At 62.8% G+C, this 27,846-nt stretch overlaps 3 protein-coding genes across 5 annotated transcripts; 2 read left to right on the top strand and 1 right to left on the bottom strand.

Moving 5' to 3' along the window:
- Positions 1-140: 140 nt before the first annotated feature.
- Positions 141-3,879, top strand: BACC1 (BPTF associated chromatin complex component 1). Of its 3 annotated transcripts, none has more exons than XM_086871884.1 (6): positions 141-288; positions 1,107-1,201; positions 2,719-2,820; positions 2,927-3,087; positions 3,435-3,527; positions 3,654-3,879. In XM_086871884.1, the coding sequence occupies exons 1-6, from the start codon at positions 268-270 to the stop codon at positions 3,656-3,658; spliced, it is 477 nt and encodes a 158-aa protein (XP_086728010.1). In that variant the 5' UTR covers positions 141-267; the 3' UTR covers positions 3,659-3,879. The 3 variants fall into 3 exon arrangements, with proteins under 3 accessions (XP_086728010.1, XP_086728007.1, XP_086728011.1); XM_086871881.1 differs by having other exon boundaries at positions 3,651-3,879; XM_086871885.1 differs by lacking the exon at positions 2,719-2,820 and having other exon boundaries at positions 3,651-3,879.
- Positions 3,880-4,008: 129 nt separating this feature from the next.
- ACHE (acetylcholinesterase (Yt blood group)) lies at positions 4,009-14,200 on the bottom strand. Its single transcript, XM_086871807.1, has 4 exons — positions 14,147-14,200; positions 11,299-12,871; positions 7,407-7,573; positions 4,009-4,985 (listed from the first exon to the last, which is right to left on the bottom strand). The coding sequence occupies exons 2-4, from the start codon at positions 12,858-12,860 to the stop codon at positions 4,864-4,866; spliced, it is 1,851 nt and encodes a 616-aa protein (XP_086727933.1). The 5' UTR covers positions 12,861-12,871; positions 14,147-14,200; the 3' UTR covers positions 4,009-4,863.
- Positions 14,201-17,583: 3,383 nt separating this feature from the next.
- Positions 17,584-27,500, top strand: LOC111943903 (mucin-17-like). Its single transcript, XM_086871792.1, has 11 exons — positions 17,584-17,666; positions 19,519-20,358; positions 20,471-20,578; positions 21,478-21,605; positions 21,703-21,761; positions 21,854-22,002; positions 22,103-22,171; positions 23,920-24,082; positions 25,046-25,204; positions 26,393-26,621; positions 27,390-27,500. Exons 1-11 carry the CDS (start codon positions 17,615-17,617, stop codon positions 27,426-27,428), a joined length of 1,995 nt encoding a protein of 664 aa, XP_086727918.1. The 5' UTR covers positions 17,584-17,614; the 3' UTR covers positions 27,429-27,500.
- Positions 27,501-27,846: the final 346 nt, after the last annotated feature.

The raw sequence follows: 27,846 nt of genomic DNA, 5'->3' as shown, positions 1-27,846 counted from the left end.
GGGATTTTGGGGGTGCTGGAGGTTGAGGAGCAACGAGACGGCGGCGCGGAGCGGCCGAAGTGGGCGGGGCTTGGGCGGAGAGCCAATGGGAGTGAGCGAGGGGCGGGGCTTGGGCGGAGTGAACCAATGGGCGGGGCGAAGGGCGGGGCCTCGTGAGGGCGGTGGTACCAGCGAGACGCGCGGGGCAGAGCGTCCCCCTCCCCCGCCGCCACCATCGAGGAGCCGGAGCGGCGGCGGCGGCGGCCGGAGGGGCCGGGGAGGGCGGCCATGACGTCAGCATCCACTAAAGTGAGGGATTTTAGGGAATTTTGGGGGGATTTGGGAATTGTTGGGGGGGGGAATGTGGGGTGGGGGGGTTGTAGCGGGTGGGAGCTACTTCCGGTTCGGTGCCACTTCCGGTCCGGGCGGGGGTCGGTCCGTCCCGGGCAGGGGTCGGGGTGGGCGTGGCCCCCGTGGAGGGTTCCGGGGGGCTTGGGGGGTCCGCGACCAGTTCGGGGGTGACTGGTCCCAGTTTGGGTCTCATTGAGAGGTTACTGGTCCCAGTTTGGGGTTCAATGGGGAGTTACTGGTCCCAGTTTGGGTCTCATTGAGAGGTTACTGGTCCCAGTTTGGGGTTCAATGGGGAGTTACTGGTCCCAGTTTGGTCTCAGTTGTTACTGGTCCCAGTTCTGGCTTTGGTCCTGGTACTGGTTCCAGTCCTGGTCCCAGTTTGGGTCCCAGTGAAAGGTTACTGGTCCCAGTTTGGGGTTCAGTGAAAGGTTACTGGTCCCAGTTCAGGTTTTGGTCCTGGTCCTGGTCCCAGTTTGGGTCCCAGTGGGGTTTTACTGGTCCCAGTCCAGCTCCCAGTTCAGATCTGGGCCCCAGTTTGGGCTCCCAGTGCCCTCCCAGTCCATCCCAGTCCCTCCCAGTGCCCCCCCAGTGCCCCCCCAGTCCCTCCCAGTGCCCCCCCAGTGCCTCCCAGTCCCCCCCAGTCCCTCCCACTGCCCCCCAGTCCATCCCAGTCCCCCCCAGTCCCTCCCAGTGCCCCCCCAGTCCCTCCCAGTGCCCCCCCAGTCCATCCCAGTCCCCCCCAGTCCCTCCCAGTGCTCCCAGTTTGCCCATTCCAGGTCGGGGAGATCTTCTCGGCCGCCGGCGCCGCCTTCACGCGCCTGGGGGAGCTGACGATGCAGCTGCACCCCGGAACCGACACCTCCCCCGCGGGGTGAGGGGGTCTGGGGGTCCTGGGGGGGTCTGGGGGGTCCTGGGGGGGTCTGGGAGGTCCTGGGGGGGTCTGGGGGGTCCTGGGGGGGTTTGGGGGGAAATCTGGGAGAAATCCCGGGAGATTTGGGGGAGATTTGGGAGAAATTCGGGCAGATTTGGGGAGGGTTTGAAGGGGACTCGGAGTCCTTAAGGGGAGATTTGGGGGGTCCTGGGAGGGTTTGGGGGGTCCTGGGGGGGGTTTGGGGGGAATTTGGAGGATTTGGGGGGTCCTGAAGGGATTTGAGGAGTCCTGGGGGGCTTTGGGGCATACTGGGGAGGATTTTGGGAGGAATTCCTGAAGATTTAGGTGAGATTTGGGGGAAATTTGGAAAGATTTGGGGAAGGTTTGAGGGGAATTTGGAGGATTTGGGGGGTCCTGAGGGGATTTGGGGGGTCCTGAGGGGATTTGGGGGATCCTGAAGGGATTTGGGGGATCCTGAGGGGATTTGGGGGGGTCTTGGGGAGTTTTGGGGTCCCCATGGGAGATTTGAGGGGCTTTGGGGGCCCCTGGGGGGGTTTGGGGTAAATTCAGGAGGTTTTGGGGTCCCCACGGGGGCTGCACCTGGGAACTGGCACCTCCCCCTCGGGGTGAGGGGGTCTGGGGGGCCCGTGGGGGAGACTTTGAACCCCCAAAACCCCTCCAGGACCCCCAAAATTCCCTGAACCCCCCAAAACTCGCGGGGTCCCCCCCAAAACCCCCCCAGGTCCCGCTGGACGGAGCCGGAGCTGGCGCTGCTCCGCGGGGCCGTGTCGCGATTTGGGGAGGACCTGAACCCCCCAAAACTCCCTCCAATCCCCCCAAAACCCCCTCAAATCCCTCCAGAATTCCTCTAAAATCCCTTCAGGACCCCCAAAACTCCCTGAACCCCCCAAAACTCCCGGGGTCCCCCCCAAAACCCCCCCAGGTCCCGCTGGACGGAGCCGGAGCTGGCGCTGCTCCGCGGGGCCGTGTCGCGATTTGGGGAGGACCTGAACCCCCCAAAACCCCCTCCAATCCCCCCAAAACCCCCTCAAATCCCCTCCAAACCTCCTCCAGGACCCCCAAAACTCCCTGAACCCCCCCAAAACTCCCGGGGTCCCCCCCAAAACCCCCCCAGGTCCCGCTGGACGGAGCCGGAGCTGGCGCTGCTCCGCGGGGCCGTGTCGCGATTTGGGGAGGACCTGAACCCCCCAAAACCCCCTCCAATCCCCCCAAAACCCCCTCAAATCCCCTCCAAACCTCCTCCAGGACCCCCAAAACTCCCTGAGCCCCCCAAAACTCCCGGGGTCCCCCCCAAAACCCCCCCAGGTCCCGCTGGACGGAGCCGGAGCTGGCGCTGCTCCGCGGGGCCGTGTCGCGATTTGGGGAGGACCTGAACCCCCCAAAACCCCCTCCAATCCACCCAAAACCCCCTCAAATCCCCTCCAAACCTCCTCCAGGACCCCCAAAACTCCCTGAGCCCCCCAAAACTCCCGGGGTCCCCCCCAAAACCCCCCCAGGTCCCGCTGGACGGAGCCGGAGCTGGCGCTGCTCCGCGGGGCCGTGTCGCGATTTGGGGAGGACCTGAACCGCCTCAGCGCCCTCATCAAGGACCGCACGGTGTAAGGGGGGGTCCTGGGGGGGGGGAATTTTGGGGTGTCCCCCCCCCCCTCTCCAAACCCCCCCCAAAAACCCCAAACCCCCCCCAAAAACCCCGAACCCCCCCAGGGCGCAGCTGAAGGCGGCGGCCAAACGCAAAGCCTACGAGGACAGCGGGGTCCCCCTGCCCCCCCCCGCCGCCGACTCCCCCAAAAAGGGACCCCGGAAAAACCCCCCCGGATCTGGGGGGGCCCCCCACGACCCCCCCGGGAAGAAGCTGAAGGTTGCAGGTAACCAAATTTTTGGGGTTTTTGGGGGGGATGGGTGTCCTTAATTTTTCACCCCGGTGACCCCCCCTTGTTAATTTTGGGGTGCCCTTGAATCCCCCCCCCTTTAATTTTGGGGATCCCCCCATTGAATTTTGGGATTTCTCCGATCCCTCCCCTTTAATTTTGGGGTTCTCTTTGCCCCCCTCTTTAATTTTGGGGTCTCTTTGCCCCCCCCCCCCATTTAATTTTGGGGTTTTTTCTTCCTCTCCAATTTTGGGGTTCCCTTCTCCTCCCCCCCCTCCCCCACTTAATTTTGGGATTTTTCTGGTGTTTCCCCCCCCCCCCCGTTAATTTTGGGGTCCCCCCAGAGCCCCCCGCGAGCGACTCCGACCCCCCCGGGGACCTCGTGGACGTCGAAGGATTTGGGGACCCCCCCCCCAAGAAGCTGAACTTCGACCAGGGTACGGCGGGAGAGGGGGGGGATCCCCCAAAAAACCCCCCAAAAAATTTTGGGGGGGTTCCCCCTGGATTTGGGGGGGCCCTGGGACCCCCCCCGTTTCCCTCACCCCTCCCCCTTTTTCCAGCAGCTTGAAGCCAGAGCCCCCCCCGGACCCCCCAAAATTTCTCCGGGGGAGTCCCCAAAATCCCTTGGACCCCCCTCCAAACCCCCCAAACCTGGGGGGGGTCCCCAAATCTTCCCCAAATTTTGGGACCCCCCCTCCTCAATTTTTGGGGTCCCCCCACCCCCTGCAGTGGGGGGAGGGGCCCCTCTTTGTCACCCCCATTAAAATTTTGGGGTGTCCCCCCTTTGTCTCTGTGTTGTGTTTTTGCCCCCCCCAATTTTGGGATCCCCCTTCCCTAAAATTTGGGGGTTCCCCGTCGGTTTCCCCCAGAGATTTGGGGTCCCCCCCCCGGTTTTTGGGGTCCCCCCCACGAGTCAGGTTTGGGTTTGAGCCTTTATTGGGGTCACGCTGAAGAGGGGGGGCCCCAAATTTTGGGGTCCTGGAGGGTTTGGGGGGGGAATTTTGGGGTGTTTGGGGTCGATTTTGGGGTGTCCGGGGCTGTTTTGGGGTGTCCGGGAGCGGTTTGGGCTTTGAGGGGAATTTTGGGGTGTCTGGAGTGGATTTTGGGGTGCCAGAGGGAAATTTCGGGGGGGTCTGGGAGGGATTTTTTGGGGTGTCCCTGGAGGGGGTGACCCCGCTCCTGGTGACGTCAGAGCTTTGGGGGAAAATCCCGGGATTTTGGGGTGCTGCGGTGGATTTTGGGGTGCCAGAGGGGGTCTGTGTGGATTTTGGGGTGCTCTGGGTCGGTTTTGGGGTGCCCCGGGTGGATTTTGGGGTTCCCAGGGTGGGTTTTGGGGTGCCCCGGGTGGATTTTGGGGTGCCCTGGGTAGGTTTTGGGGTGCCCCGGGTAGATTTTGGGGTCCCCGGGTGGATTTTGGGGTCCCCGGGTGAGGTTTTGAGGTGTCCTGGGTGGATTTTGGGGTCCCCGGGTGGGTTTTGAGGTGTCCTGGGTGGATTTTGGGGTCCCCGGGTGGGTTTTGGGGTGCCCTGGGTGGATTTTGGGGTCCCCGGGTGGGTTTTGGGGTGTCCTGGGTGGATTTTGGGGTCCCCGGATAGATTATGGGGTCCCCGGGTGGGTTTTGGGGTGTCCCAGGTGAGGTTTTGGGGTCCCCGGGTGGGTTTTTGGGGTCCCCGGGTGGGTTTTGGGGTCCCCGGGTGAGGTTTTGGGGTCCCCGGGTGGGTTTTGGGGTGTCCTGGGTGGATTTTGGGGTCCCCGGGTGGGTTTTGGGGGGTTCTACAGGGGCTGGCAGCGCTCCTGGCGGCTGTAGAGCTCGAATTGGCTCTTCCAGCGCATCATGTACGAGCTCCAGCGGTGGAATTCCAGGCGCCACTGGCGCTCCGCCTCCTCCATCGGCCCTGGAGAACCCCAAATCAGCGCGGGGACCCCGAAATCCCAACCGGGGACCCCCAAAACCCCCAAAAACCACCCCAAAAACCCCTGAACTGCCCCCAAATCCCTAAATCCATCCAAAACCCTCCCAGAAATGGCTCAAATCCACCCAGAATTCCAGGTGCTGCTGGTGCTCCACCCCCTCCGTCGGCCCTGGGAACCCCAAATCAGCCCGGGGACCCCAAAATCTGAACCGGGGACCCCAAAAACCCCCAGAAAGCCCCTAAAAACACCCCAAAATCCCCCTGAACCCACCAAATCCACCCAAAATTCCAGGTGCTTTTGCTGCTCCACCTCCTCCCTTGGCTCTGGGAATCCCCCCCCGAACCCCAAATCACAGCAGGAACCCAAAAATCGGCTCTGGGGACCCCAAAAGTGGAACCGGGGACCCCAAAAACCCCCAGAACCGTCCTGAGACCCCCCAGAAGTGCCCCAAAGTCCCCCAGATCCACCCCGATGTCCTCAGTGTCCTCCATGTCCCACCTCCACGGTGCCACCTCCCTGTGTCCCCCAATGTCCCCAATGTCCCCATGTCCATGTCCCACCTCCATGGTGCCACCTCCCTGTGTCCCCCAATGTCCCCAATGTCCCCAATGTCCCCAATGTCCCCATGTCCATGTCCCACCTCCATGGTGCCACTTTCCCACAGCTCCCCACGACCCCAATGTCCCTCCCCAATGTCCCCAGTGTCCCCCCATCTCCAGTTCTCCGGTGTCCCCAGTGCCCCCAGTGTCCCCCATGACCCCCACATCCCCCCTGGCCCCAGTGTCCCCAGTGTCCCTGTGACCCCCACATTCCCCGGTGTCCCAGTGTCCCCCATGTCCCCCATGACCCCAATGTCCCCAGTATCCCCCGTGTCCTGGTGTCCCAGTGTCGTGGTGTCGTGGTGTCCCCACATCCCCAGTGTCCCCAGTGTCCCCGATGTCCCCACATCCCCAATGTACCCCCAGTGTCCCCAGTATCCCCGGTGTCCCCCATGTCCCTGGTGTCCCCACGTTCCCAGTGTCCCAGTGTCATGGGGTCCCCAATGTCCCCAGTATCCTCGATGTCCCCACATCTCCATTGTCCCCCCAGTATCCCCGGTGTCCCCACATCCCCAGTGTCCCCAGTGTCCCCCATGTCCCCAGTGTCCCCGGTGTCCCCAGTGTCCCCACATCCCCCATGTACCCCCAGTGTCCTCAGTATCCCCCGTGTCCTGGTGTCCCAGTGTCGTGGTGTCGCGGTGTCCCCACATCCCCAGTGTCCCCAGTGTCCCCAGTGTCCCCAATGTCCCCACATCCCCAATGTACCCCCAGTGTCCTCAGTATCCCCGGTGTCCCTGGTGTCCCCACATTCCCAGTGTCCCAGTGTCATGGGGTCCCCAGTGTCCCCAATGTCCCCAGTATCCTCGATGTCCCCACATCTCCATTGTCCCCCCAGTATCCCCGGTGTCCCCACATTCCCAGTGTCCCCAGTGTCATGGGGTCCCCAATGTCCCCAATGTCCCCAGTATCCTCGATGTCCCCACATCTCCATTGTCCCCCCAGTATCCCCGGTGTCCCCACATTCCCAGTGTCCCAGTGTCATGGGGTCCCCAGTGTCCCCAGTATCCCTGGTGTTCCTGGTGTCCCCCGTGTCCCTGGTGTCCCCACATTCCCAGTGTCCCAGTGTCATGGGGTCCCCAGTGTCCCCAGTATCCCTGGTGTTCCTGGTGTCCCCCGTGTCCCTGGTGTCCCCACATTCCCAGTGTCCCAGTGTCATGGGGTCCCCAATGTCCCCAATGTCCCCAGTATCCTCGATGTCCCCACATCTCCATTGTCCCCCCAGTATCCCCGGTGTCCCCACATTCCCAGTGTCCCCAGTGTCATGGGGTCCCCAATGTCCCCAATGTCCCCAGTATCCTCGATGTCCCCACATCTCCATTGTCCCCCCAGTATCCCCGGTGTCCCCACATTCCCAGTGTCCCAGTGTCATGGGGTCCCCAGTGTCCCCAGTATCCCTGGTGTTCCTGGTGTCCCCCGTGTCCCTGGTGTCCCCACATTCCCAGTGTCCCAGTGTCATGGGGTCCCCAGTGTCCCCAGTATCCCTGGTGTTCCTGGTGTCCCCCGTGTCCCTGGTGTCCCCACATTCCCAGTGTCCCAGTGTCATGGGGTCCCCAATGTCCCCAATGTCCCCAGTATCCTCGATGTCCCCACATCTCCATTGTCCCCCCAGTATCCCCGGTGTCCCCACATTCCCAGTGTCCCCAGTGTCCCCACATCCCCAATGTCCCCAGTGTCCCCCATGTCCCCAGTACCCCCAGTGTCCCCACATCCCCAGTGTCCCCCATGTCCCCAGTACCCCCAATGTCCCGGTGTCCCCACATCCCCAGTGTCCCTGGTGTCCCCGGTGTCCCCATGTCCCCTCACCAGTGACGTTGAGCAGCTTGGGCAGGAAGCGGGTCCAGAAGGCGCAGGCCTGTGCGCGCAGGCCCTGGGCGACGGCGAGCGGCCGCGCGTTCAGCCGGGCGTAGCTCTGTCCCGCCGCCGTGTACGACGGCCAGCGCCGCTCCCGCTCCGACGGCTCGTTCGGGTCCCTGCGCGGCGCCAGCGGCACGGCACCGTCAGTCACGGCTCGGCGCGGCCGTGGTTGTCCAACCCGACCGAGATCATCCAACTCAACCTGACCGAGGTCATCCAACCCAACCGGGGTCCTCCAACCCGACCCAACTGAGATCATCCAACCCAACCCAACTCAACCCAACTGAGGTCATCCAACCCGACCCAACTGAGATGATCCAACCCAACCCAACTCAACCTGACCGAGGTCATCCAACCCAACCCAATCCAACCCAACCAAGGTCATCCAACCCAACCCGACCCAATCCAACCCGACCGAGGTCATCAAACCCGACCGAGGTCATCCAACCCAACCCAACTGAGGTCATCCAACCCAACCCAACCAAGATCATCCAACCCAATCCAACCCAACTGAGGTCATCCAACCCAATTCAATCCAACCTAACCGAGGTCATCCAACCCGACCCAATCCAACCCAACCAAGGTCATCCAACCCAACCCAATCCAACCCAACTGAGGTCATCCAACCCAACCCAATCCAACCCAACTGAGGTCATCAAACCCGACCGAGGTCATCCAACCCAACCCGACCCAATCCAACCCAACCAAGGTCATCCAACCCAACCCGACCCAATCCAACCCGACTGAGGTCATCAAACCCGACCGAGGTCATCCAACCCAACCCAACCCAATCCAACCCAACCGAGGTCATCCAACCCAACCCAACTGAGATGATCCAACCCAACTCAACCCGACTGAGGTCATCAAACCCGACCGAGGTCATCCAACCCAACCCAACTGAGGTCATCCAACCCAACCCAACCAAGGTCATCCAACCCGACCCAACCCAATCCAACCCAACCGAGGTCATCCAACCCGACTCAACTGAGATCATCCAACCCAACCCAACTCAACCCGACTGAGGTCATCCAACCCAACCCAACCAAGGTCATCCAACCCAACCCAATCCAACCCGACCGAGGTCATCAAACCCGACCGAGGTCATCCAACCCAACCCAACCCAACTGAGATCATCCAACCCAATTCAATCCAACCCAACCGAGGTCATCCAACCTGACCCAACCCAACTGAGATCATCCAACCCAACTCAATCCAACTCAACTGAGGTCATCCAACCCAACCCGACCCAACTGAGATCATCCCAACCCAACCAAGATCATCCAACCCGAGATCACCCAACTCATCCCAACCTGACCGAGATTATCCAACTCAACCCGACCCAACTGAGATCATCCAACCCAATCCAACCCATCTGAGGTCATCCAACCCAACCCAACTGAGATCATCCCAACCCAACCGAGATCATCCAACCTGTGATCACCCAAATCATCCCAACCTGACCAAGGTCATCCAACCCAACCGAGATCATCCAAGCCAACCGAGGTCATCCAACCCGACCCAACTGAGATCATCCAACCCGAGATCACCCAACTCATCCCAACCCAACCAAGGTCATCCAACCCATCTGAGGTCATCCAACCCAACCCATCCGAGGTCATCCAACCCAACCCAACCCAACTGAGATCATCCAACCCAACCGAGGTCATCCAACCTGACCCAACCCAACTGAGATCATCCAACCCAACTCAATCCAACTCAACTGAGGTCATCCAACCCAACCAAGATCATCCAACCCAACCGAGGTCATCCAACCCAACCGAGGTCATCCAACCCAACTCATCCCAACTCAACCAAGGTAATCCAACCCAACTCAACCCAACACAAGTCATCCCAACCCAACCCAGCTCATTCCAACTCAACTCAAACTATCCCAACCCATCCCAACCCAACTCATCCCAGTCCAACTCATCCAACCCAACTCATCTCATCCCAACTCATCCCAGTCCAACTCATCCCAACCCAACCCATCCCAACCCAACCCATCCCAACCCAACCCATCCCATCCCAACCCAACTCATCCAACCCAACTGAGGTCATCTAAAGCCAACTCAATTCATCCCAACCCAACTCAACCCACCTCATCCCAAACCAGCCCAACCCAACTCATCCAACCCAACTCATCCCAACCCAACCCATCCGATCCATTCCAATACATCCAAACCAACACCACTCGATCCCAACTCATCCCAGCTCAACCAAACTCATCCAACACAACTCATCCCAACCCAACTCATCCCAGTCCAACTCATCCCAACCCAACCCATCCGATCCATTCCAACACATCCAAACCAACACCACTCTATCCCAACTCATCCCAACTCAACCAAACTCATCCAACACAACTCATCCCAACCCAGCTCATCCAACCAAACTCATCCCAACCCAACTCAAAGCCAACTCAACTCATCCAACCCAACCAAACTCAGCCCAAACCATCCCAATCTGACCAAACTCATTCCAACTCAACCCAACTCATCCAAACCAACTGAACTCAGCCCAAACCATCCCAATCTGACCGAACTCATTCCAACTCATCCAACCCAGCACATCCCAACCCAATCCATCACATCCCAACTCAATCTAAGCCATCCAACACAACTCGTCCATCCCAATGTAATTCATGCCAACCTATCCATCTCACCCCATCCTGCTCTTCACACCACATCCATCATCCATCACTTCCATCCATCCATCTATCCATCCATCCATCCATCCATCCATCCATCATCCATCACTTCCATCCATCCATCCATCATCCATCCATCATCCATCCATCCATCATCCATCCATCCATCCATCCATCATCCATCCATCATCCATCCATCATCCATCCATCCATCATCCATCATCCATCCATCATCCATCCATCATCCATCCATCATCCATCCATCATCCATCCATCCATCATCCATCATCCATCCATCATCCATCCATCCATCATCCATCCATCATCCATCCATCCATCCATCATCCATCCATCATCCATCCATCATCCATCCATCATCCATCATCCATCCGTCATCCATCCATCATCCATCCATCCATCCATCCATCATCCATCATCCATCCATCATCCATCCATCATCCATCCATCATCCATCCATCATCCATCATCCATCCATCATCCATCCATCCATCATCCATCCATCATCCATCATCCATCCATCATCCATCCATCCATCCATCATCCATCATCCATCCATCCATCATCCATCCATCATCCATCCATCTATCATCCATCCATCATCCATCCATCATCCATCCATCCATCATCCATCCATCCATCATCCATCCATCCATCATCCATCCATCATCCATCCATCCATCATCCATCATCCATCCATCATCCATCCATCCATCCATCATCCATCATCCATCCATCCATCATCCATCCATCATCCATCCATCTATCATCCATCCATCATCCATCCATCATCCATCCATCCATCATCCATCCATCCATCATCCATCCATCCATCATCCATCCATCATCCATCATCCATCCATCATCCATCCATCATCCATCCATCCATCATCCATCCATCCATCTATCCATCATCCATCCATCATCCATCCATCCATCCATCCATCATCCATCCATCATCCATCCATCCATCATCCATCATCCATCCATCATCCATCATCCATCCATCATCCATCCATCATCCATCATCCATCCATCATCCATCCATCATCCATCCATCATCCATCCATCCATCCATCATCCATCCATCCATCCATCCATCCATCATCCATCCATCATCCATCATCCATCCATCCATCCATCCTGGTCCCCACTGTCCCTCCCCATTGCCCGTACCCGGTGCGGGCGAAGTTGCCCCAGTATCTCATGATGCGCCGGCTCAGCGCCTCCTCCTCGGCCGTGTAGTTGAGGCCGGGGTTCAGGGGCTGCCCGAACACGAACTCGATCTCATATCCGTGGGGGACGCCCATCCATGGCGGCCACAGCAGGTTGGAGGCTCGGTGGTCGAACAGGTAAGCAAAGACGGTGCCGCCGCGCTCGGCCCAGCGCTGGGCGAAGTGCATCAGCGGGCACACCACGTTGTGGTCGCCCACGATGTCGTCCAGCGCCTCGCGGTTCTTCACCGGGTTGTCCTGGTCCAGCCAATCCGTGTACTGCAGCACCACGGCCTCGGCCGCCAGCTCGTTGGCCTGCGGCACCCCCAGCCTCACCCCGCCCAGGAACTCCTCGCGGCTGATCAGGCTCTCGTTGTCCTTGCCGAATCCCGGCACGCCGTACACCAAGAAATAGGTGCCCTCGTCCTGCACGGCGCCCAGCAGCACCTCGGCCTCGGCGCGGCCGGGGCCGCCCAGCAGCGCCTCGGGGGTGTCGGCCAGGAACTCCCCGTCCACCACGGGCACGAAGGCGAAGCGGAACACGCCCTGCTGGGGCAGCACGGCCGCCTCGTGCTCCACCAGCTGCGGCGGCGCCGCGGCGCGCAGGCAACCCAACAGCTCCGTCTCGTTGGTCACCGCGCCGCCGGCGCCCACGCCGCCGCAGCCCACCAAGCGGCCCAGCCGCGCCGCTCGCCGCCGGCCCTCGGCCGCCCCCACGGTGGCCCAGGGCCCGTTGGGCGAGCCGCTCTGCAGCACGGCGCGGCGGAACAGGGCGCGGCTGCCCCCCGACAGCAGGTGCAGCCCCACCGAGGCCGCGCCCGCGCTCTCCCCGAAGAGCGTCACCGCGCCGGGGTCGCCGCCGAAGGCCGCGATGTTGGCCTGGACCCAGCGCAGCGCCAGCCGCTGGTCCAGCAGCCCCACGTTGCCGGGGGCTTCGGGGTGACCCGGCAAGGCCAGGAAGCCCAAGGCGCCCACCCTGTAGTTCATGGAGACCACCAAGACCTCCTCGGCCGCCGCCAGGAACCGCCCGTCGTAGACGTCCAGCGAGGCGGCGCCGCTGTAGAAGCCCCCCCCGTAAATCCAGACCAGCACCGGCGCCGGCGCCTTGGGGCGCGGGGCCGGCACCCAAATGTTGAGGTACAAACAATCCTCGCTCATCTCCCGGTTGGGGTTCCACATCTCGGAGCCGCCGAAGCCCGGGAACATGGTGTCGACCGGCTGGAAGCAGGCGTGGGGGTGGGCTACGGCCTCCAGGACCCCTCCCCAGGGCCGGGCGGGGCGGGGGGGGGCGAAGCGCAGGGGTCCCAGGGGGGGCTCGGCGTAGGGGATCCCCAAAAAGGCGGCCACGCGCGAGGAGGGGCCGGCGGGCACGTGGAAGCCGCGGACGGCGCCGGCCGAGGTGGCCACCAGCAGGTCCTCGGTGGCCACGGGGGAGGGGGCGAGGAGGAGGAGGAGGAGGAAGAGCTGGGGGGGCCCGCAGGGCTGGAATGGGGCGGGGGGCGGCGGGGACGGGTGACCCCCCATGGCGGCGGAGGCTGTGGAGAGAGAGAGAGAGAGAGAGAATTTGGGGGGGTCACGGGGGGGTTTGGGGGTCCCCCTTGGTGGGGAGGGGGATTTGGGGCGGGGACTCTGTTTGGGGTGGGGGTCGCAATTGGGGGGGGTTTGAGGGGTTCATGGGGGGGTTTTGGGGGATCCCCCTTGGTGGGGAGGGGGATTTGGGGATGGGGATTTGGGGATGGGGTCCCCACTTGGGGGGGATTTGGGGGGGTCACGGGGGGGTTTTGGGGATCCCCTTTGATGGGGAGGGACTGGAATTTGGGGGGGGTCCCCATTTAGGGGGGGGGATTTTCGGGGGACCCGTAGGATTGGGGGGGAGTCTCTGATGATGGGGGACCCCATTTGATGGGACCCCCCCCTCAAATCCAATTTTTAGGGCCCCCCTGGGGATGTGGGACCCCTCCCCCCCCAGTTTGTCCCAGTGCCCACCCCCCCCACAGCCCCCCCCCCTCCCCTCCCCCCCCCCTGGGGCAGGTGGCGGCTCCCAAAATAAACCCAAAAATTCCCGGCCGGAAGCAGCCGGAGCTGGGGGGGGGGGAACCGGGCCCTGTGGGGACCCCCGGGCCTATAGAGACCCCCTATGGATCCATAGGGACCCCCGGCCCTATAGAGACCCCCTATGGATCCATAGGGACCCCCGCCCTATAGAGACCCCCTATGGATCCATAGGGACCCCCGACCCTATAGAGACCCCCTATGGATCCATAGGGACCCCCGACCCTATAGAGACCCCCTATGGATCCATAGGGACCCCCCGCCCTATAGAGACCCCCTATGGATCCATAGGGACCCCCCGCCCTATAGAGACCCCCTATGGATCCATAGGGACCCCCCGCCCTATAGAGACCCCCCAGCCCCTATAGAACCATAGGGACCCCCACAGGGCCCCTCCCCCCATCCCCTATAGATCCATAGGGACCCCCACAGGGCCCCTCCCCCCATCCCCTATAGATCCATTGGGACCCCCCCAGCCCCGCCCCAAAGTGGTACCCGGGGGGGGAGGGGGGGGGGTCCCGGAGGGTGGGGGAGGGGCGATGGGGAGGGGGGGGTCCCAGAGGGTGGGGGAGGGGGGGGGTCCCGGAGGGTGGGGGAGGGGGGGGGTCCCGGAGGGTGGGGGAGGGGCGGGGATGGGGCCGTGTCCGCAGGGCCGGACGGATGGAGGTCACGGGTGGGGGAGGGGAGGATGGGGAGGGGTCCCGGGGGTGGGGGGGTGGGGGGAGGGGGTGTCGGGGTGGGGGAGGGGCGGCACCGACCCCTCTCGCGCCGCTGCTCCGGCCTCGCTTCGGCTCCGGCGTCTGGAAAATACCGGGGGGGGGGAGGGGGAGGGTTAAATTGGGGGGGGGGGGAGGGAGGGGGAGGGGCCAAAGGAGCCGCCCCTCCCCCCTGCGGCAGCGCTGCCCCTCCCCCCGCGCCGGGATGGAGGGGGGGGAGGGGGGGGGAGGATGCGCTGTCCAAACCCTCCCCTCCCCCCTCCCCCCCCCGGGGGGAATTTTGGGGGAATTTGGGGAAAATTTTGAGGAATTTGGGGGAAATGTGGGGAATTTGGGGGAATTTTGGGGAATTTTGGGGAATTTGTGGGAGGTTCCGGGGGTCCCCCAGCGCTGCTTTCCCCTCCCCCCCCCCACAGCAGGGGGCGCGCGGGGATCTCCCCCAGACCCAAATTAAGGGGGGGGGTGCTGCCCCTCCCCCCCCCCCCCGCGAGGGCTAAAAATAACCGGGATGGGGGAGGGGGAGGGGCGGGCCAGGTGTGGGAAAGGGCGCGGGTGAGTCACGTGACGGGCGTGGCGCTCTCAGGTGTGACAGGGACCCCCCCCCAGGTGTGACACACTCACACCTGTCCGCCGCCCCCAGGTGTGTCCCTGTCCCCCCCAGGTGTGTCCCCACCTCCCCCAGGTGTGTCACACTCACACCTGTCCCCTTCCAGGTGTGTCCCTGTCCCCCCCAGGTGTGTCACACTCACACCTGTCCCCCCCAGGTGTGTCCCTGTCCCCCCCAGGTGTGTCCCTGTCCCCCCCCCAGGTGTGTCCCCACCTCCCCCAGGTGTGTCACACTCACACCTGTCCCCCCCAGGTGTGTCCCCACCCCCCCCAGGTGTGTCACACCTGTCCCCCCCAGGTGTGTCCCTGTCCCCCCCCAGGTGTGTCACACTCACACCTGTCCGCCCCCCCAGGTGTGTCCCTGTCCCCCCACAGGTGTGTCCCCACCTCCCCCAGGTGTGTCACACTCACACCTGTCCCCTTCCAGGTGTGTCCCTGTCCCCCCCAGGTCTGTCACACTCACACCTGTCGTCCCCCCCAGGTGTGTCCCTGTCCCCCCCCCAGGTGTGTCCCCACCTCCCCCAGGTGTGTCACACTCACACCTGTCCCCCCCAGGTGTGTCCCTGTCCCCCCCAGGTGTGTCCCCACCTCCCCCAGGTGTGTCACACTCACACCTGTCCCCCCCAGGTGTGTCCCTGTCCCCCCCAGGTGTGTCCCCACCTCCCCCAGGTGTGTCACACTCACACCTGTCCCCCCACAGGTGTGTCACACTCACACCTGTCCCCCCCAGGTGTGTCCCTGTCCCCCCCAGGTGTGTCCCCACCTCCCCCAGGTGTGTCACACTCACACCTGTCCCCCCCCAGGTGTGTCACACTCACACCTGTCCCCCCAGGTGTGTCCCTGTCCCCCCCAGGTGTGTCACCCCGCCGTGTCACTCTGGTGTCGCGGTTCCCGCCACTGACGTGTCCCAGGTGTGTCCCCAGGTGTGTCCTCAGGTGTCCCCTCCCCCTCCGTGGCCGCCGGCCAAGGGTCACCCGCCCCTCCCCCCATCGGCTGTCGCAGGTGGGGCCCGCGGTGACGTCACGGGGAAACCCCCGGGGAGACACTGGGAGGAACTGGGATGAACTGGGATGAACTGGGAGGTCACTGGGAGGTCACTGGGATGAACTGGGATGAACTGGGATGAACTGGGAGGTCACTGCGAGGTCACTGGGAGGTCACTGGGATGAACTGGGATGGACTGGGATGAACTGGAATGAACTGGGAGGTCACTGGGAGGTCACTGGGAGGTCACTGGGATGAACTGGGATGGACTGGGATGAACTGGGATGAACTGGGACACACCTGGGACAGCCCAGAGGGACCCCAGGCCCGGGACCCCTCCCCAGGTGAGGTCCCAGCAGCTCCCAGTCCTCCCAGTTTGGCTCCTCAGTGAACTGGTGAGGTGGCACCGAGCCCTCCGTCCCCCCCGTGTCCCCACCCCTGTGACACCCCCATGTCCCCCTGACCCCTGTGACACCTCCCTGACCCCTGTGACACCTCCCTGACCCTGTGACACCTCCCTGACCCTGTGACACCTCCATGTCACCATCCCCAGGTCCCTGGTGGCCACCAGGACCCCTCTGTGTCCCCCCATGTCCCCTCCATGTCCCCCCAGTGTCCCCCCAATGTCCCCCAAATGTCCCCCAGTGTCCCCCTGCTGTCCCCTCCATGTCCCCCCCATGTCCCCCCATGTTCCCCCTGCTGTCCCCTCCATGTCCCCCCCATGTCCCCCCATGTTCCCCCTGCTGTCCCCCCAGTGTTCCCCCAGTGTCCCCCAGTGTCCCCCCAGTGTCCCCCTGGTGTCCCCTCCATGTCCCCCCAGTGTCCCCCCAATGTCCCCCCCATGAGCCCCCAATGTCCCCCCAATGTCCCCCAATGTCCCCCCAATGTCCCCCAAATGTCCCTCCAGTCTCCCCACAATGTCCCCCATGTCCCCCCAGTGTCACCCCAATGTCCCCCCCATGAGCCCCCAATGTCCCCCAATGTCCCCCAATGTCCCCCCCAGTGTCCCCCAGTGTCCCAAATGTCCCCCCAATGTCCCCCCCATGAGCCCCCAATGTCCCCCAATGTCCCCCCATGTCCCCCCCAGTGTCCCCCCAATGTGCCCCCAATGTCCCCCCAATGTCCCCCAAATGTCCCTCCAGTGTCCCCCCAATGTCCCCCCCCGTGTCCCCCAGTGTCCCCAATGTCCCCCAGTGTCCCAAATGTCCCCCAAATGTCCCTCCAGTGTCCCCCCATGTCCCCCCATGTATCCCCAGTGTCCCCCCAATGTCCCCCCCATGAGCCCCCAATGTCCCCCAATGTCCCCCCCATGAGCCCCCAATGTCCCCCCCATGAGCCCCCAATGTCCCCCAATGTCCCCCAATGTCCCCCAATGTCCCCCCCAGTGTCTCCCAGTGTCCCCAGTGTCCCAAATGTCCCCCCAATGTCCCCCAAATGTCCCCCCAGTGTCGCCCCAATGTCCCCCCCATGAGCCCCCCAATATCCCCCCGGTGTCTCCCCAGTGTCCCCCAGTGTCCCAAATGTCCCCCCAATGTCCCCTCATGTCCCCCTCATGTCCCCCCATGTCCCCCCCAGTGTCCCCCCCAGTGTCCCCCAATGTCCCCCCAGTGTCCCCCAGTGTCCCCCAGTGTCCCCCCAATGTCCCCCCAATATCCCCCCGGTGTCCCCCCAGTGTCCCCCAGTGTCCCCAGTGTCCCCCGCTGTCCCCCCCGTGCCACCCCTCAGGTGACAGCGTTGGATGAAGGAAGCTCCAAGCCCGGGGCGCGGCCACCGCATTCTCCGGCGTCTGTGTCACCCTGGGGTGTCACCGCCTGTCCCCCCCTCCCTCCCGCGCCAGCCCTGGGGACAAAGGTCCGGTGCCACCCCCTGAAATGGCCCCGGCACCGCTGGCTCGCGCCCAGACACCGGCGGCACGCGGCCATGGCGGGGGGCACGCGCCAGACCCTCCTCATCCTCACCTGCGCCGTCACAGGTGGGGCTGGGGACAGCGGGGACATCCAGGAGGAGGAGGAGGAGGGTGGGGAGAGGCTGGAGGAGGAGGAAGATGAAGATGAGGAGGAGGAATTGGGGTGGGAGATGTTGGAGGGGTCCATGGTCTGAAGATGGAGGAAGAGGATGAAGAGGATGAAGAGGAGGAGGAGGAAGAATTGGGGTGGGAGATGTTTGAGGGGTCTGTGGTCTGAAGATGGAGGAGGAGGAGGAGGATGAAGATGATGAAGATGAGGAGGAAGAATTGGGGTGGGAGATGTTGGAGGGGTCCATGGTCTGAAGATGGAGGAGGAGGAGGAGGAGGATGAAGATGATGAAGATGAGGAGGAGGAATTGGGGTGGGAGGTGTTGGAGGGGTCCGTGGTCTGAAGATGGAGGAGGAGGAGGAGGAGGGTGGGGAGAGGTTGGAGGAAGAGGATGAAGAGGATGAAGATGAGGAGGAGGAATTGGGGTGGGAGATGTTGGAGTGGTCTGAAGGTGTTGGAGGACGATGAAGAGGAAGAAGAGGAGGAGGATGAAGATGATGAAGAGGAGGAAGAGGAGGAGTCAGGGTTGGAGGGGTCCATGGTCTGAAGGTGTTGGAAGAGGAGGATGAAGATGATGAAGATGAGGAGGAGGAATTGGGGTGGGAGATGTTGGAGGGGTCCATGGTCTGAAGATGGAGGAGGAGGAGGAGGAGGGTGGGGAGAGGTTGGAGGAAGAGGATGAAGAGGATGAAGATGAGGAGGAGGAATTGGGGTGGGAGATGTTGGAGGGGTCTGAAGGTGTTGGAGGACGATGAAGAGGAAGAAGAGGAGGAGGATGAAGATGATGAAGATGATGAAGAGGAGGAAGAGGAGGAGTCAGGGTTGGAGGGGTCCATGGTCTGAAGGTGTTGGAAGAGGAGGATGAAGATGATGAAGATGAGGAGGAGGAATTGGGGTGGGAGATGTTGGAGGGGTCCGTGGTCTGAAGATGGAGGAGGATGAAGATGATGAAGAGGAGGAAGAGGAGGAGTTGGGGTTGGAGGGGCCCGTGGTTTGAAGATGGAGGAGGAGGAAGAGGGTGAAGAGGATGAAGAGGAAGAGGAAGAGTCAGGGTTGGAGGGGTCCATGGTCTGAAGGTGCTGGAGGAGGAGGAGGAGGAGGATGAAGATGATGAAGATGAGGATGAGGAATTGGGGTGGGAGGTGTTTGAGGGGTCCATGGTCTGAAGATGGAGGAGGAGGAGGATGAAGATGATGAAGATGATGAAGAGGAGGAAGAGGAGGAGTCAGGGTTGGAGGGGTCCGTGGTCTGAAGGTGCTGGAGGAGGAGGATGAAGATGAAGATGAGGAGGAGGAGGAGGAATTGGGGTGGGAGATGTTGGAGGGGTCCATGGTCTGAAGGTACTGAAGGAGGAGGATGAAGATGATGAAGATGAGGAGGAAGAATTGGGGTGGGAGATGTTGGAGGGGTCTGAAGGTGTTGGAGGACGATGAAGAGGAAGAAGAGGAGGAGGAGGATGAAGAGCAGGGGGAATTTGCATTGGGGTTGGAGAAGTCCAAGGTCTGAAGGGCTTGGAGGAAGAGGAGGACAGTGAGGAGGAAGAGGACAGTGAGGAGGAAGAGGAAGAGGTGGAAGGTGGAGACGATGGGGAGAGGCTGGAGGGGGATGAAGAGGAGGATGAAGAGGAGGATGAAGATGGAGACGGTGGGGAGAGGTTGGATTGGTCAGTGCCAGGGCTGGGATGAGGGTCTGGGAGGAGGAGGAGGAGGAGGAGGAGGAGGAGGAGGAGGAGGAGGAGGAGGGTGAAGGTCAGGGTCTCCTCCCTTGGGGCCTTGGGGGTCTCTGCTCATCCCAGACCCTCCCCTGCAGCCGCCATCGTGGGGACAACCAGCCCAGGGACCCCCACGGGCACCAAGGAGACCCCCCCGATCACCCCGGGGACCACCGTGGACACCCAAGAGACCCCCGTGACACCTGACGGGACCACCATGGCCACCCAAGAGACCACTGTGGCCATCCAAGAGACCACTGTGGCCACCCCAGTGACCACCACAATACCTGATGAGACCACCGTGGACACCCAAGAGACCACTGTGGACACCCAAGAGACCACTGTGGACACCCAAGAGACCACTGTGGATACCCAAGAGACCACCATGGATACCCAAGAGACCACCGTGGACACCCAAGAGACCACTGTGGATACCCAAGAGACCACTGTGGATACCCAAGAGACCACCATGGATACCCAAGAGACCACCGTGGCCACCCCAGTGACCACCACAACACCTGATGGGACCACCATGGACACCCAAGAAACCCCCACGTCACCCACCACCACCCTGGAGCCCACCACGGTCACCCAGGTCACCCCACCGTCACCCACCACCACTCTGGAGCCCACCACGGAAACCTCCAGCACCCCGGAGACCTCCACCTCCACCCTGGTGACCACCACGGCAACGCCCACCATCACTGTGGAGACCTCTACAAGCAGCCGGGTGACCCCTACGACATCCGTGACCACCCTGGGGACCCTCACGGCATCCACCATCACCCAAGGGACCCCCACAACCACCTCGAGGACCTCCACGACCACCCTGAGGACCTCCACAACAACATCCACCGCTCAAGGGACCACCACGACCACTCGAGTGACCCCCACGGCGCCCACCACCACCAAGGTGACCACCACGGGTCCTCCTCCAGGTGAGTGACCACAGATGACCTTCACTGTCCTCGTGCCACCCCCTCAGCTGGGCTGTCCCCCTGAGCCGGGTGTCCCCAGGCTCCTCCCCTGATGTCCCCGTGTCCCCCCCAGGGCTGTGTGAGAACGGGGGGACCCCCGGTGGCACCGGCTGTCTCTGCACCCCGTCCTACGCCGGTCCCCGCTGCGAGTTCTCCACCGACACCATCGAGACCAACCTGCGTGAGTGACACGGCCACCCCACAGCTGGGGGACATCTCCAGGGTCCTGGTCTTCTTGGAGATCCTGGTCTTCTTGGGGGTCCTCAGCAACTTGGGGGTTCTTCAGCACCTTGGGGGTCCTGGTCTTCTTGGAGATCCTGGTCTTCTTGGTGGTCCTCAGTGCCTTTGGGGGTCCTGGACAACTTGGGGATCTTGGTCCTCTTGAGGGTCCTCAGCACTTTGGGGGTCTTGGTCCTCTTGGGGGTCCTCAGCACCTTGGGGGTCCTCAGCACCTTGGAGATCCTGGTCTTCTTGGGGGTCCTCAGCACCTTTGGGGGTCCTGGTGTCTTTGTGGGTCTTGGACAACTTGGGGATCTTGGTCCTCTTGAGGGTCCTCAGCACTTTGGGGGTCCTGGTCCTCTTGGGGGTCCTCAGCACCTTGGAGATCCTGGTCTTCTTGGGGGTCCTGGTCTTCTTGGAGATCCCTCAACACTTTGGGGGTCCTGATCTCTTGGGGATCCTGGACACCCTGGAGGTCCTGGTCACTTTGGGGGTCCTGGACACCCTGGAGGTCTCCTGGTCACTTTGGGGTTCCTGGACACCCTGGAGGTCTCCTGGTCACTTTGGTGGTCCTGGACACCCTGGAGGTCTCCTGGTCACTTTGGTGGTCCTGGACACCCTGGAGGTCTCCTGGTCACTTTGGGGGTCCTGGACACCCTGGAGGTCCTGGTCACTTTGGAGTTCATGGACACCCTGGAGGTCCAGGTCACTTTGGGGGTCCTGGACACCCTGGAGGTCCTGGTCTCTTGGGGTTCCTGCCCATCCCAAAGGTCCTGGTCACTTTGGGGTTCCTGGACACCCTGGAGGTCCTCACCCACCCTGTCCCACCCCACTGACCCCCTCTTCCCGTTGCCCCTCCAGCGTTCCCCGGGACCATCGTGGCCGCCCTGGAGATGGAGGTGACCCTCACCAACTTCAACTACTCCGCGGGCCTGCAGGACCCCAACTCCGAGACCTTCCGCTCCTTCCAGAACCATTTCCAGCAGGAGGTGAGGACACGGGGAGCCCCCCCACGGCCACCGTGTCCCCTCAGGGGTGACCACCCTGTCCCCAGAGGGGTGGCCCAGTGACCTCTGACCCTTGCAGATCAAGAAGATCTATGGGACCATCCCTGGCTACGAGGGTGTGGAGATCACCAGCCTCAGGTAAGGGGTCCCTGATGGCCCCCAGGGGTGGGGTGGGGTGGGGTGGGGTGTCCCCAGGCCCCCCCGTGACCCCCTGTGTCCCCTCCCCGAAGGTCCGGCAGCATCGTGGTGGGACACCGCGTGTTCTTCACCATGGCCGAGAGCGGCAACACCGCGGAGAAGTTCCAGGAGACCACGGATGGGTTGTTGGAGAAGCTCCGGGAGACGGAGGCGAGCCAGGGCGACTGCCAGCACGACACCTGTGGGTGACCCTGAAGCCCCCCCAGATCCTCCTTGAGCCCCTCCCCTGGACCTCTGGGGCACCCAAGGGTGGTCCCTGATGTCCCCTCCTCCCACCCCAGCCGTGCTGTGCCTCAAGCTGAGTCCCGACCCCGTGGTCAGCGGCATGGAGAAGGTGTCGGACCTGGATGGTGAGACCGGAGGGGAGACCTCCACCACCCCATGGACCCCCTGTGACCACCCCATGGACCCCCTGTGACCTCCCCATGGACCCCCTGTGACCTCCCCATGGACCCCCTGTGACCACCCCATGGACCCCCTGTGACCTCCCCATGGACCCTATGGACCCCCTGTGACCTCCCCATGGACCCCCTGTGACCTCCCTATGGACCCCCTGTGACCTCCCCACCACCCTGTGATGTCCCCATGGACCCCCTGTGACCTCCCCATGGACCCCCTGTGACCACCCCATGGACCCCTTGTGACCACCCCACCACCTTCTGACCCCCCCACCACCTTCTGAGCACCCCATGGACATCTCTGACCACCCCATGGACACCTCTGACCTCCCCATGGACACTCTGTGACCTCCCCACCACCTTCTGAGCACCCCATGGACACCTCTGACCACCCCACCACCCTGTGACCTCCCCATGGACCCCCTGTGACCACTCCATGGACACTTCTGACCACCCCACCACCTTCTGACCTCCCCATGGACCCCCTGCGACCACCCCACCACCCTGTGATGTCCCCATGGACCCCCTGTGACCTCCCCATGGACACTCTGTGACCTCCCCATCACCTTCTGACCACCCCACCACCCTTTCACCACCCCAGTGTCCACTCCTGCCCACCCCAGTGTCCACTCCTGACCACCCCAGTGTCCACCCCAGTGTCCACCTGAGGTTCCAGTGTCCACCCTAGTGTCCACCTGAGGTTCCAGTGTCCACCCTTGCCCACCCCAGTGTCCACCCCTGACCACCGCAGTGTCCACCCGAGGTTCCAGTGTCCACCCCTGACCACCCCAGTGTCCACTCCTGCTCACCTCAGTGTCCCCGTGTCCCCCCAGAGCTGTGCCACCACCCCATTGTCCACCCCAGTGTCCCCCCAGAGCTGTGCCACCACCCCCTGACCACCCCAGTGTCCACTCCTGCCCACCTCAGTGTCCACTCCTGCCCACCCCGGTGTCCTCGTGTCCCCCCAGAGCTGTGCCACCACCCCATTGTCCACCCCAGTGTCCACCCCAGTGACCACCCCATTGTCCACCTCCTGCCCACCCCAATGTCCACCCGAGGTTCCAGTGTCCCAGTGTCCCCCCCAGAGCTGTGCCCCCACCCCGGTGTCCACCCCAGTGTCCACTCCAGTGTCCACCCCGGTGTCCCCGTGTCCCCCCAGAGCTGTGCCACCACCCCGGTGTCCACCCCAGTGTCCACTCCTGCCCACCCCGGTGTCCCTGTGTCCCCCCAGAGCTGTGCCCCCACCCCGGTGTCCCCGTGTCCCCCCAGAGCTGTGCCACCACCCCTGTCCACCCCAGTGTCCACCCCAGTGACCACCCCAGTGTCCACTCCTGCCCACCCCGGTGTCCCCGTGTCCCCCCAGAGCTGTGCCACCACCCCCTGACCACCCCAGTGTCCACCCCAGTGACCACCCCAGTGTCCACTCCTGCCCACCCCGGTGTCCCCATGTCCCCCCAGAGCTGTGCCCCCACCCCGGTGTCCCCGTGTCCCCCCAGAGCTGTGCCACCACCCCGGTGTCCACCCCAGTGTCCACTCCTGCCCACCCCGGTGTCCCCGTGTCCCCCCAGAGCTGTGCCCCCACCCCGGTGTCCCCGTGTCCCCCCAGAGCTGTGCCACCACCCCTGTCCACCCCAGTGTCCACCCCAGTGACCACCCCAGTGTCCACTCCTGCCCACCCCGGTGTCCCCGTGTCCCCCCAGAGCTGTGCCACCGGCGGGCGCCCCCCGGCTACGGCGCCTCCTTCTCGGCGCTGCTGACCTCGGGGCTCCTGTTCTGCGTCACCCGCTGCACCCCCAACCTGCCCCGCAGCCTCCAGTGCCACCACGGCCGCTGCCACGTCACCCGCGGGGGACCCCGCTGCTTGTGAGTGTCACCGGGGGGTCACAACACCCGGCATGGGGTCACAACACCTGTCATGGGGTCACAACACCCGGCACGGGGTCACAACACCCATCAGGGGTCACAACACCTGTCATGGGGTCACAACACCCGTCAGGGGGTCACAACACCCGGCACGGGGTCACAACACCTGTCATGGGGTCACAACACCCGGCACGGGGTCACAACACCTGTCATGGGGTCACAACACCCGGCACGGGGTCACGACACCCGGCACGGGGTCACAACACCCGGCACGGGGTCACAACACCTGTCATGGGGTCACAACACACATCAGGGGTCACAACACCTGTCACAGGGTCACAACACCTGTCACGGGGTCACAACACCCGGCACGGGGTCACAACACCCGGCACGGGGTCACAACACCCGGCACGGGGTCACAACACCCGGCACGGGGTCACAACACCTGTCATGGGGTCACAACACCTGTCACGGGGTCACAACACCTGTCATGGGGTCACAACACCCGGCACGGGGTCACAACACCTGTCATGGGGTCACAACACCCGGCACGGGGTCACAACACCTGGCACGGGGTCACAACACACATCAGGGGTCACAACACCCGGCACGGGGTCACAACACCCATCGTGGGGTCACAACACCTGTCATGGGGTCACAACACCAATTGGGGGGGTCCCAACACCCATTTGGGGTCCCAACACCTCTCGTGGGGTCCCAACACCCATTGGGGGGGTCCCAACACCCATTGGGGGGGTCCCAACGCCTCCTGGGGGGTCCCAACACCCATTGGGGGGCTCCCAACACCCATTGGGGGTCCCAACACCCATCGTGGGGTCCCAACACCAATTGGGGGGGTCCCAACACCTCCCGTGGGTGCCCCGGTGGCTCTGGGGGGTCTCTGCCCGTCCCCGGTGGTCCCGCGGGTGCCTGGGGGGGTTCTGACCCTCGCCCCCTCCCCAGCTGCCCGGACCAGGCCCTGTTCTGGTACTCGGGCCCGCAGTGCTCCGGCCGGGTCAGCAAAGTGGCCACCGGGCTGGGCGTGGTGGCCACCGTCCTCTTCCTCACCTGCGTCATCCTCGCGGCGCTGCTGCTCTGCCGCCGGCGCCGGCGACACCGGAGGTACCGGCCCGGGGGTGGGCGCCCAGCTGGGGGTCTCCCAGTTTGGGTGGGGTCTCCCAGTTTGGGAGGGGTCTCCCAGTTTGGTTGGGGTCTCCCAGTTTGGGTGGGGTCTCCCAGTTTGGATGGGGTCTCCCAGTTTGGTTGGGGTCTCCCAGTTTGGGTGGGGTCTCCCAGTTTGGGAGGGGTCTCCCAGTTTGGGTTCCCAGTTTGGGTGGGGTCTCCCAGTTTGGGTTCCCAGTTTGGGTGGGGGTCTCCCAGTTTGTGTTCCCAGTTTGGGAGGGGTCTCTCAGTTTGGGTTCTCTGTTTTGGGAGGGGTCTCCCAGTTCGGATTCCCAGTTTTGGGTGGGGGTCTCCCAGTTCGTGTTCTGCCTTGGGTGGGGTCTCCCAGTTTGGATTCCCAGTTTGGGAGGGGTCTCCCAGTTTGGGTGGGGTCTCCCAGTTCGGATTCCCAGTTTGGGAGGGGTCTCCCAGTTTGGGTGGGGTCTCCCAGTTTGGGTTCTCTGTTTTGGGAGGGGTCTCCCAGTTTGGGTTCCCAGTTTGGGAGGGGTCTCCCAGTTTGGGTGGGGTCTCCCAGTTTGGGTGGGGTCTCCCAGTTTGGGAGGGGTCTCCCAGTTTGGGTTCTCTGTTTTGGGAGGGGTCTCCCAGTTCGGATTCCCAGTTTTGGGTGGGGGTCTCCCAGTTTGGATTCCCAGTTTGGGAGGGGTCTCCCAGTTTGGGAGGGGTCTCCCAATTTGGATTCCCCAATTTGGGTGGGGTCTCCCAGTTTGGGGTCTTCATTTGAGGGGAGGGGTCTCCCAGTTTTGGGTGGGGTCTCCCAATTTGGGTTCCCAGTTTGGGTGGGGTCTCCCAGTTTGGGTTCCCAGTTTGGGTGGGGTCTCCCAGTTTGGGTTCTGCCTTGGGGGGGGGGTCTCCCAGTTTGGGTTCCCAGTTTGGGAGGGGTCTCCCAGTTTGGGTTCCCAGTTTTGGGTGGGGGTCTCCCAGTTCGGCTTCTGCCTTGGGTGGGGGTCTCCCAGTTCGGATTCCCAGTTTGGGAGGGGTCTCCCAATTTGGGTTCCCAGTTTGGGTGGGGTCTCCCACTCCAGTTACCCCAGTTTGGGTTGGGGTCTCCCACTCCAGTTACCCCAGTTTGGGTTGGGGTCTCCCACCCCTCCCCCAGTTCTCACCCCCCTCTCCCCCCCTCCCCCCCAGTGCCCCCCCCGATAATTTTGGGGGTTCCTGGTACGAGCTGGACGATTTCTCCTGGAGCCCCCCCCGGGGGGCCGTGATCCGGAACCCGGGGGTCGCCCCCCACCGCGACCCCCAGCCCCATTTCAGCGACACCGAAACCTGGAGGAGACCCCTGCGACCCCCCCCCGGGGATCTGGGGGGTCCCCGCGCCTTCAGGCCGTCCTTGGAGCACGTGGATCCCTTCGTCCAGGTACGCAGTTCCCTTCCAGGACCCAAAATGGGCCCCCAAATCCCCTCCCAGGACCGTAAACCCACCCCAAATCCCCTTACAGGACCCTGAAGTGTCCTCAAATCCCCTTCCAGGAGCCTAAACCCACCCCAAATCCCCTTCCAGGACCCTGAGGTGTCCTCAAATCCCCTTCCAGGACTGTAAACCCACCCCAAATCCCCTTCCAGGACCCTGAAGTGTCCTCAAATCCCCTTCCAGGACTGTAAACCCACCCCAAATCCCCTTCCAGGACCCAAAATGGGCCCCCAAATCCCCTCCCAGGACCGTAAACCCACCCCAAATCCCCTTCCAGGACCATGAGGTGTCCTCAAATCCCCTTTCAGGACCCAAAATGGGCCCCCAAATCCCCTCCCAGGACTGTAAACCCACCCCAAATCCCCTTCCAGGACCCTGAGGTGTCCTCAAATCCCCTTCCAGGAGCCTAAACCCACCCCAAATCCCCTTCCAGGACCCTAAAGTGTCCTCAAATCCCCTTCCAGGACCCCAAACCCACCTCAAATCACCTTCCAGGACCCTGAAGGGACCCCAAACCTCCTTCCAGGACCCTAAAGTGTCCTCAAATCCCCTTCCAGGACCCTAAAAAACACCTCAAATCCCCTCCCAGGACCCTGAGGTGTCCTCAAAACCCCTCCCAGGACCCTAAACCCATCCCAAACCTCCTTCCAGGACCCTAAAATGACCCCAAACCCCTTCCAGGACCCCCCTCTCTCACACTGTCCCCTCCCCCAGCTGAGGACCCCGAGACCGAGGGTCACCCCTGACCTGTGACCCCCCCGAGGGACCTCCTGGAGCTCCAGCAGGAGACCCCGACCCCGGCCAGGAGACCCCGACCCCGGCCAGGAGACCCCGACCCCAACCTGGAGACCCCAACCCAACTGAGGGGACCTTGACCCCAACCAGGAGACCCCGACCCCAACCTGGAGACCCCGACCAGGAGACCCCAACCCAGATGAGGAGACCTTGACCTGGACCAGGAGACCCCAACCAGGAGACCCCAGTCCAGATGAGGAGACCTTGACCTGGACCAGGAGACCCCGACCCAAGTGAGGGGGCCTTGATCCAGACCAGAAGGTCCTGACCTGGACCAGGAGACCCCGACCTGGACCAGGAGACCCCGACCTGGACCAGGAGACCTCCAACCCAACCTGGAGACCCCGACCAGGACCTGGAGACCTCAACCAGGAGA

This window comes from Cyanistes caeruleus, chromosome 37, assembly GCF_971803275.1.
Source record: "Cyanistes caeruleus chromosome 37, bCyaCae1.hap1.1, whole genome shotgun sequence".
NCBI classification, from domain to species: Eukaryota; Metazoa; Chordata; class Aves; order Passeriformes; family Paridae; genus Cyanistes; species Cyanistes caeruleus.
The sequence above is the reverse complement of the archived record's forward strand: the minus strand, read 5'-3'. Positions and strand labels throughout refer to the sequence as shown.

What these genes read in the sequence shown, in the direction of transcription:
- ACHE (XM_086871807.1), bottom strand. Translation starts at nt 12,860, where the DNA reads ATGGGGGGTCACCCGTCCCCGCCGCCCCCCGCCCCATTCCAGCCCTGC. An exon ending in GGCAACTTCGCCCGCACCGG is followed by an intron (nt 7,574 to 11,298) that starts GTACGGGCAATG and finishes GGCGCCGCGCAG; the next exon opens with GGACCCGAACGAGCCGTCGG. An exon ending in CAAGCTGCTCAACGTCACTG is followed by an intron (nt 4,986 to 7,406) that starts GTGAGGGGACAT and finishes GGGGTTCTCCAG; the next exon opens with GGCCGATGGAGGAGGCGGAG.
- BACC1 (XM_086871881.1), top strand. Translation starts at nt 268, where the DNA reads ATGACGTCAGCATCCACTAAA. An exon ending in ACCGACACCTCCCCCGCGGG is followed by an intron (nt 1,202 to 2,718) that starts GTGAGGGGGTCT and finishes AAACCCCCCCAG; the next exon opens with GTCCCGCTGGACGGAGCCGG. An exon ending in GAAGAAGCTGAAGGTTGCAG is followed by an intron (nt 3,088 to 3,434) that starts GTAACCAAATTT and finishes GGGTCCCCCCAG; the next exon opens with AGCCCCCCGCGAGCGACTCC.
- LOC111943903 (XM_086871792.1), top strand. Translation starts at nt 17,615, where the DNA reads ATGGCGGGGGGCACGCGCCAGACCCTCCTCATCCTCACCTGCGCCGTC. An exon ending in GTGGAGATCACCAGCCTCAG is followed by an intron (nt 21,762 to 21,853) that starts GTAAGGGGTCCC and finishes CCCTCCCCGAAG; the next exon opens with GTCCGGCAGCATCGTGGTGG. An exon ending in CGACTGCCAGCACGACACCT is followed by an intron (nt 22,003 to 22,102) that starts GTGGGTGACCCT and finishes CTCCCACCCCAG; the next exon opens with CCGTGCTGTGCCTCAAGCTG.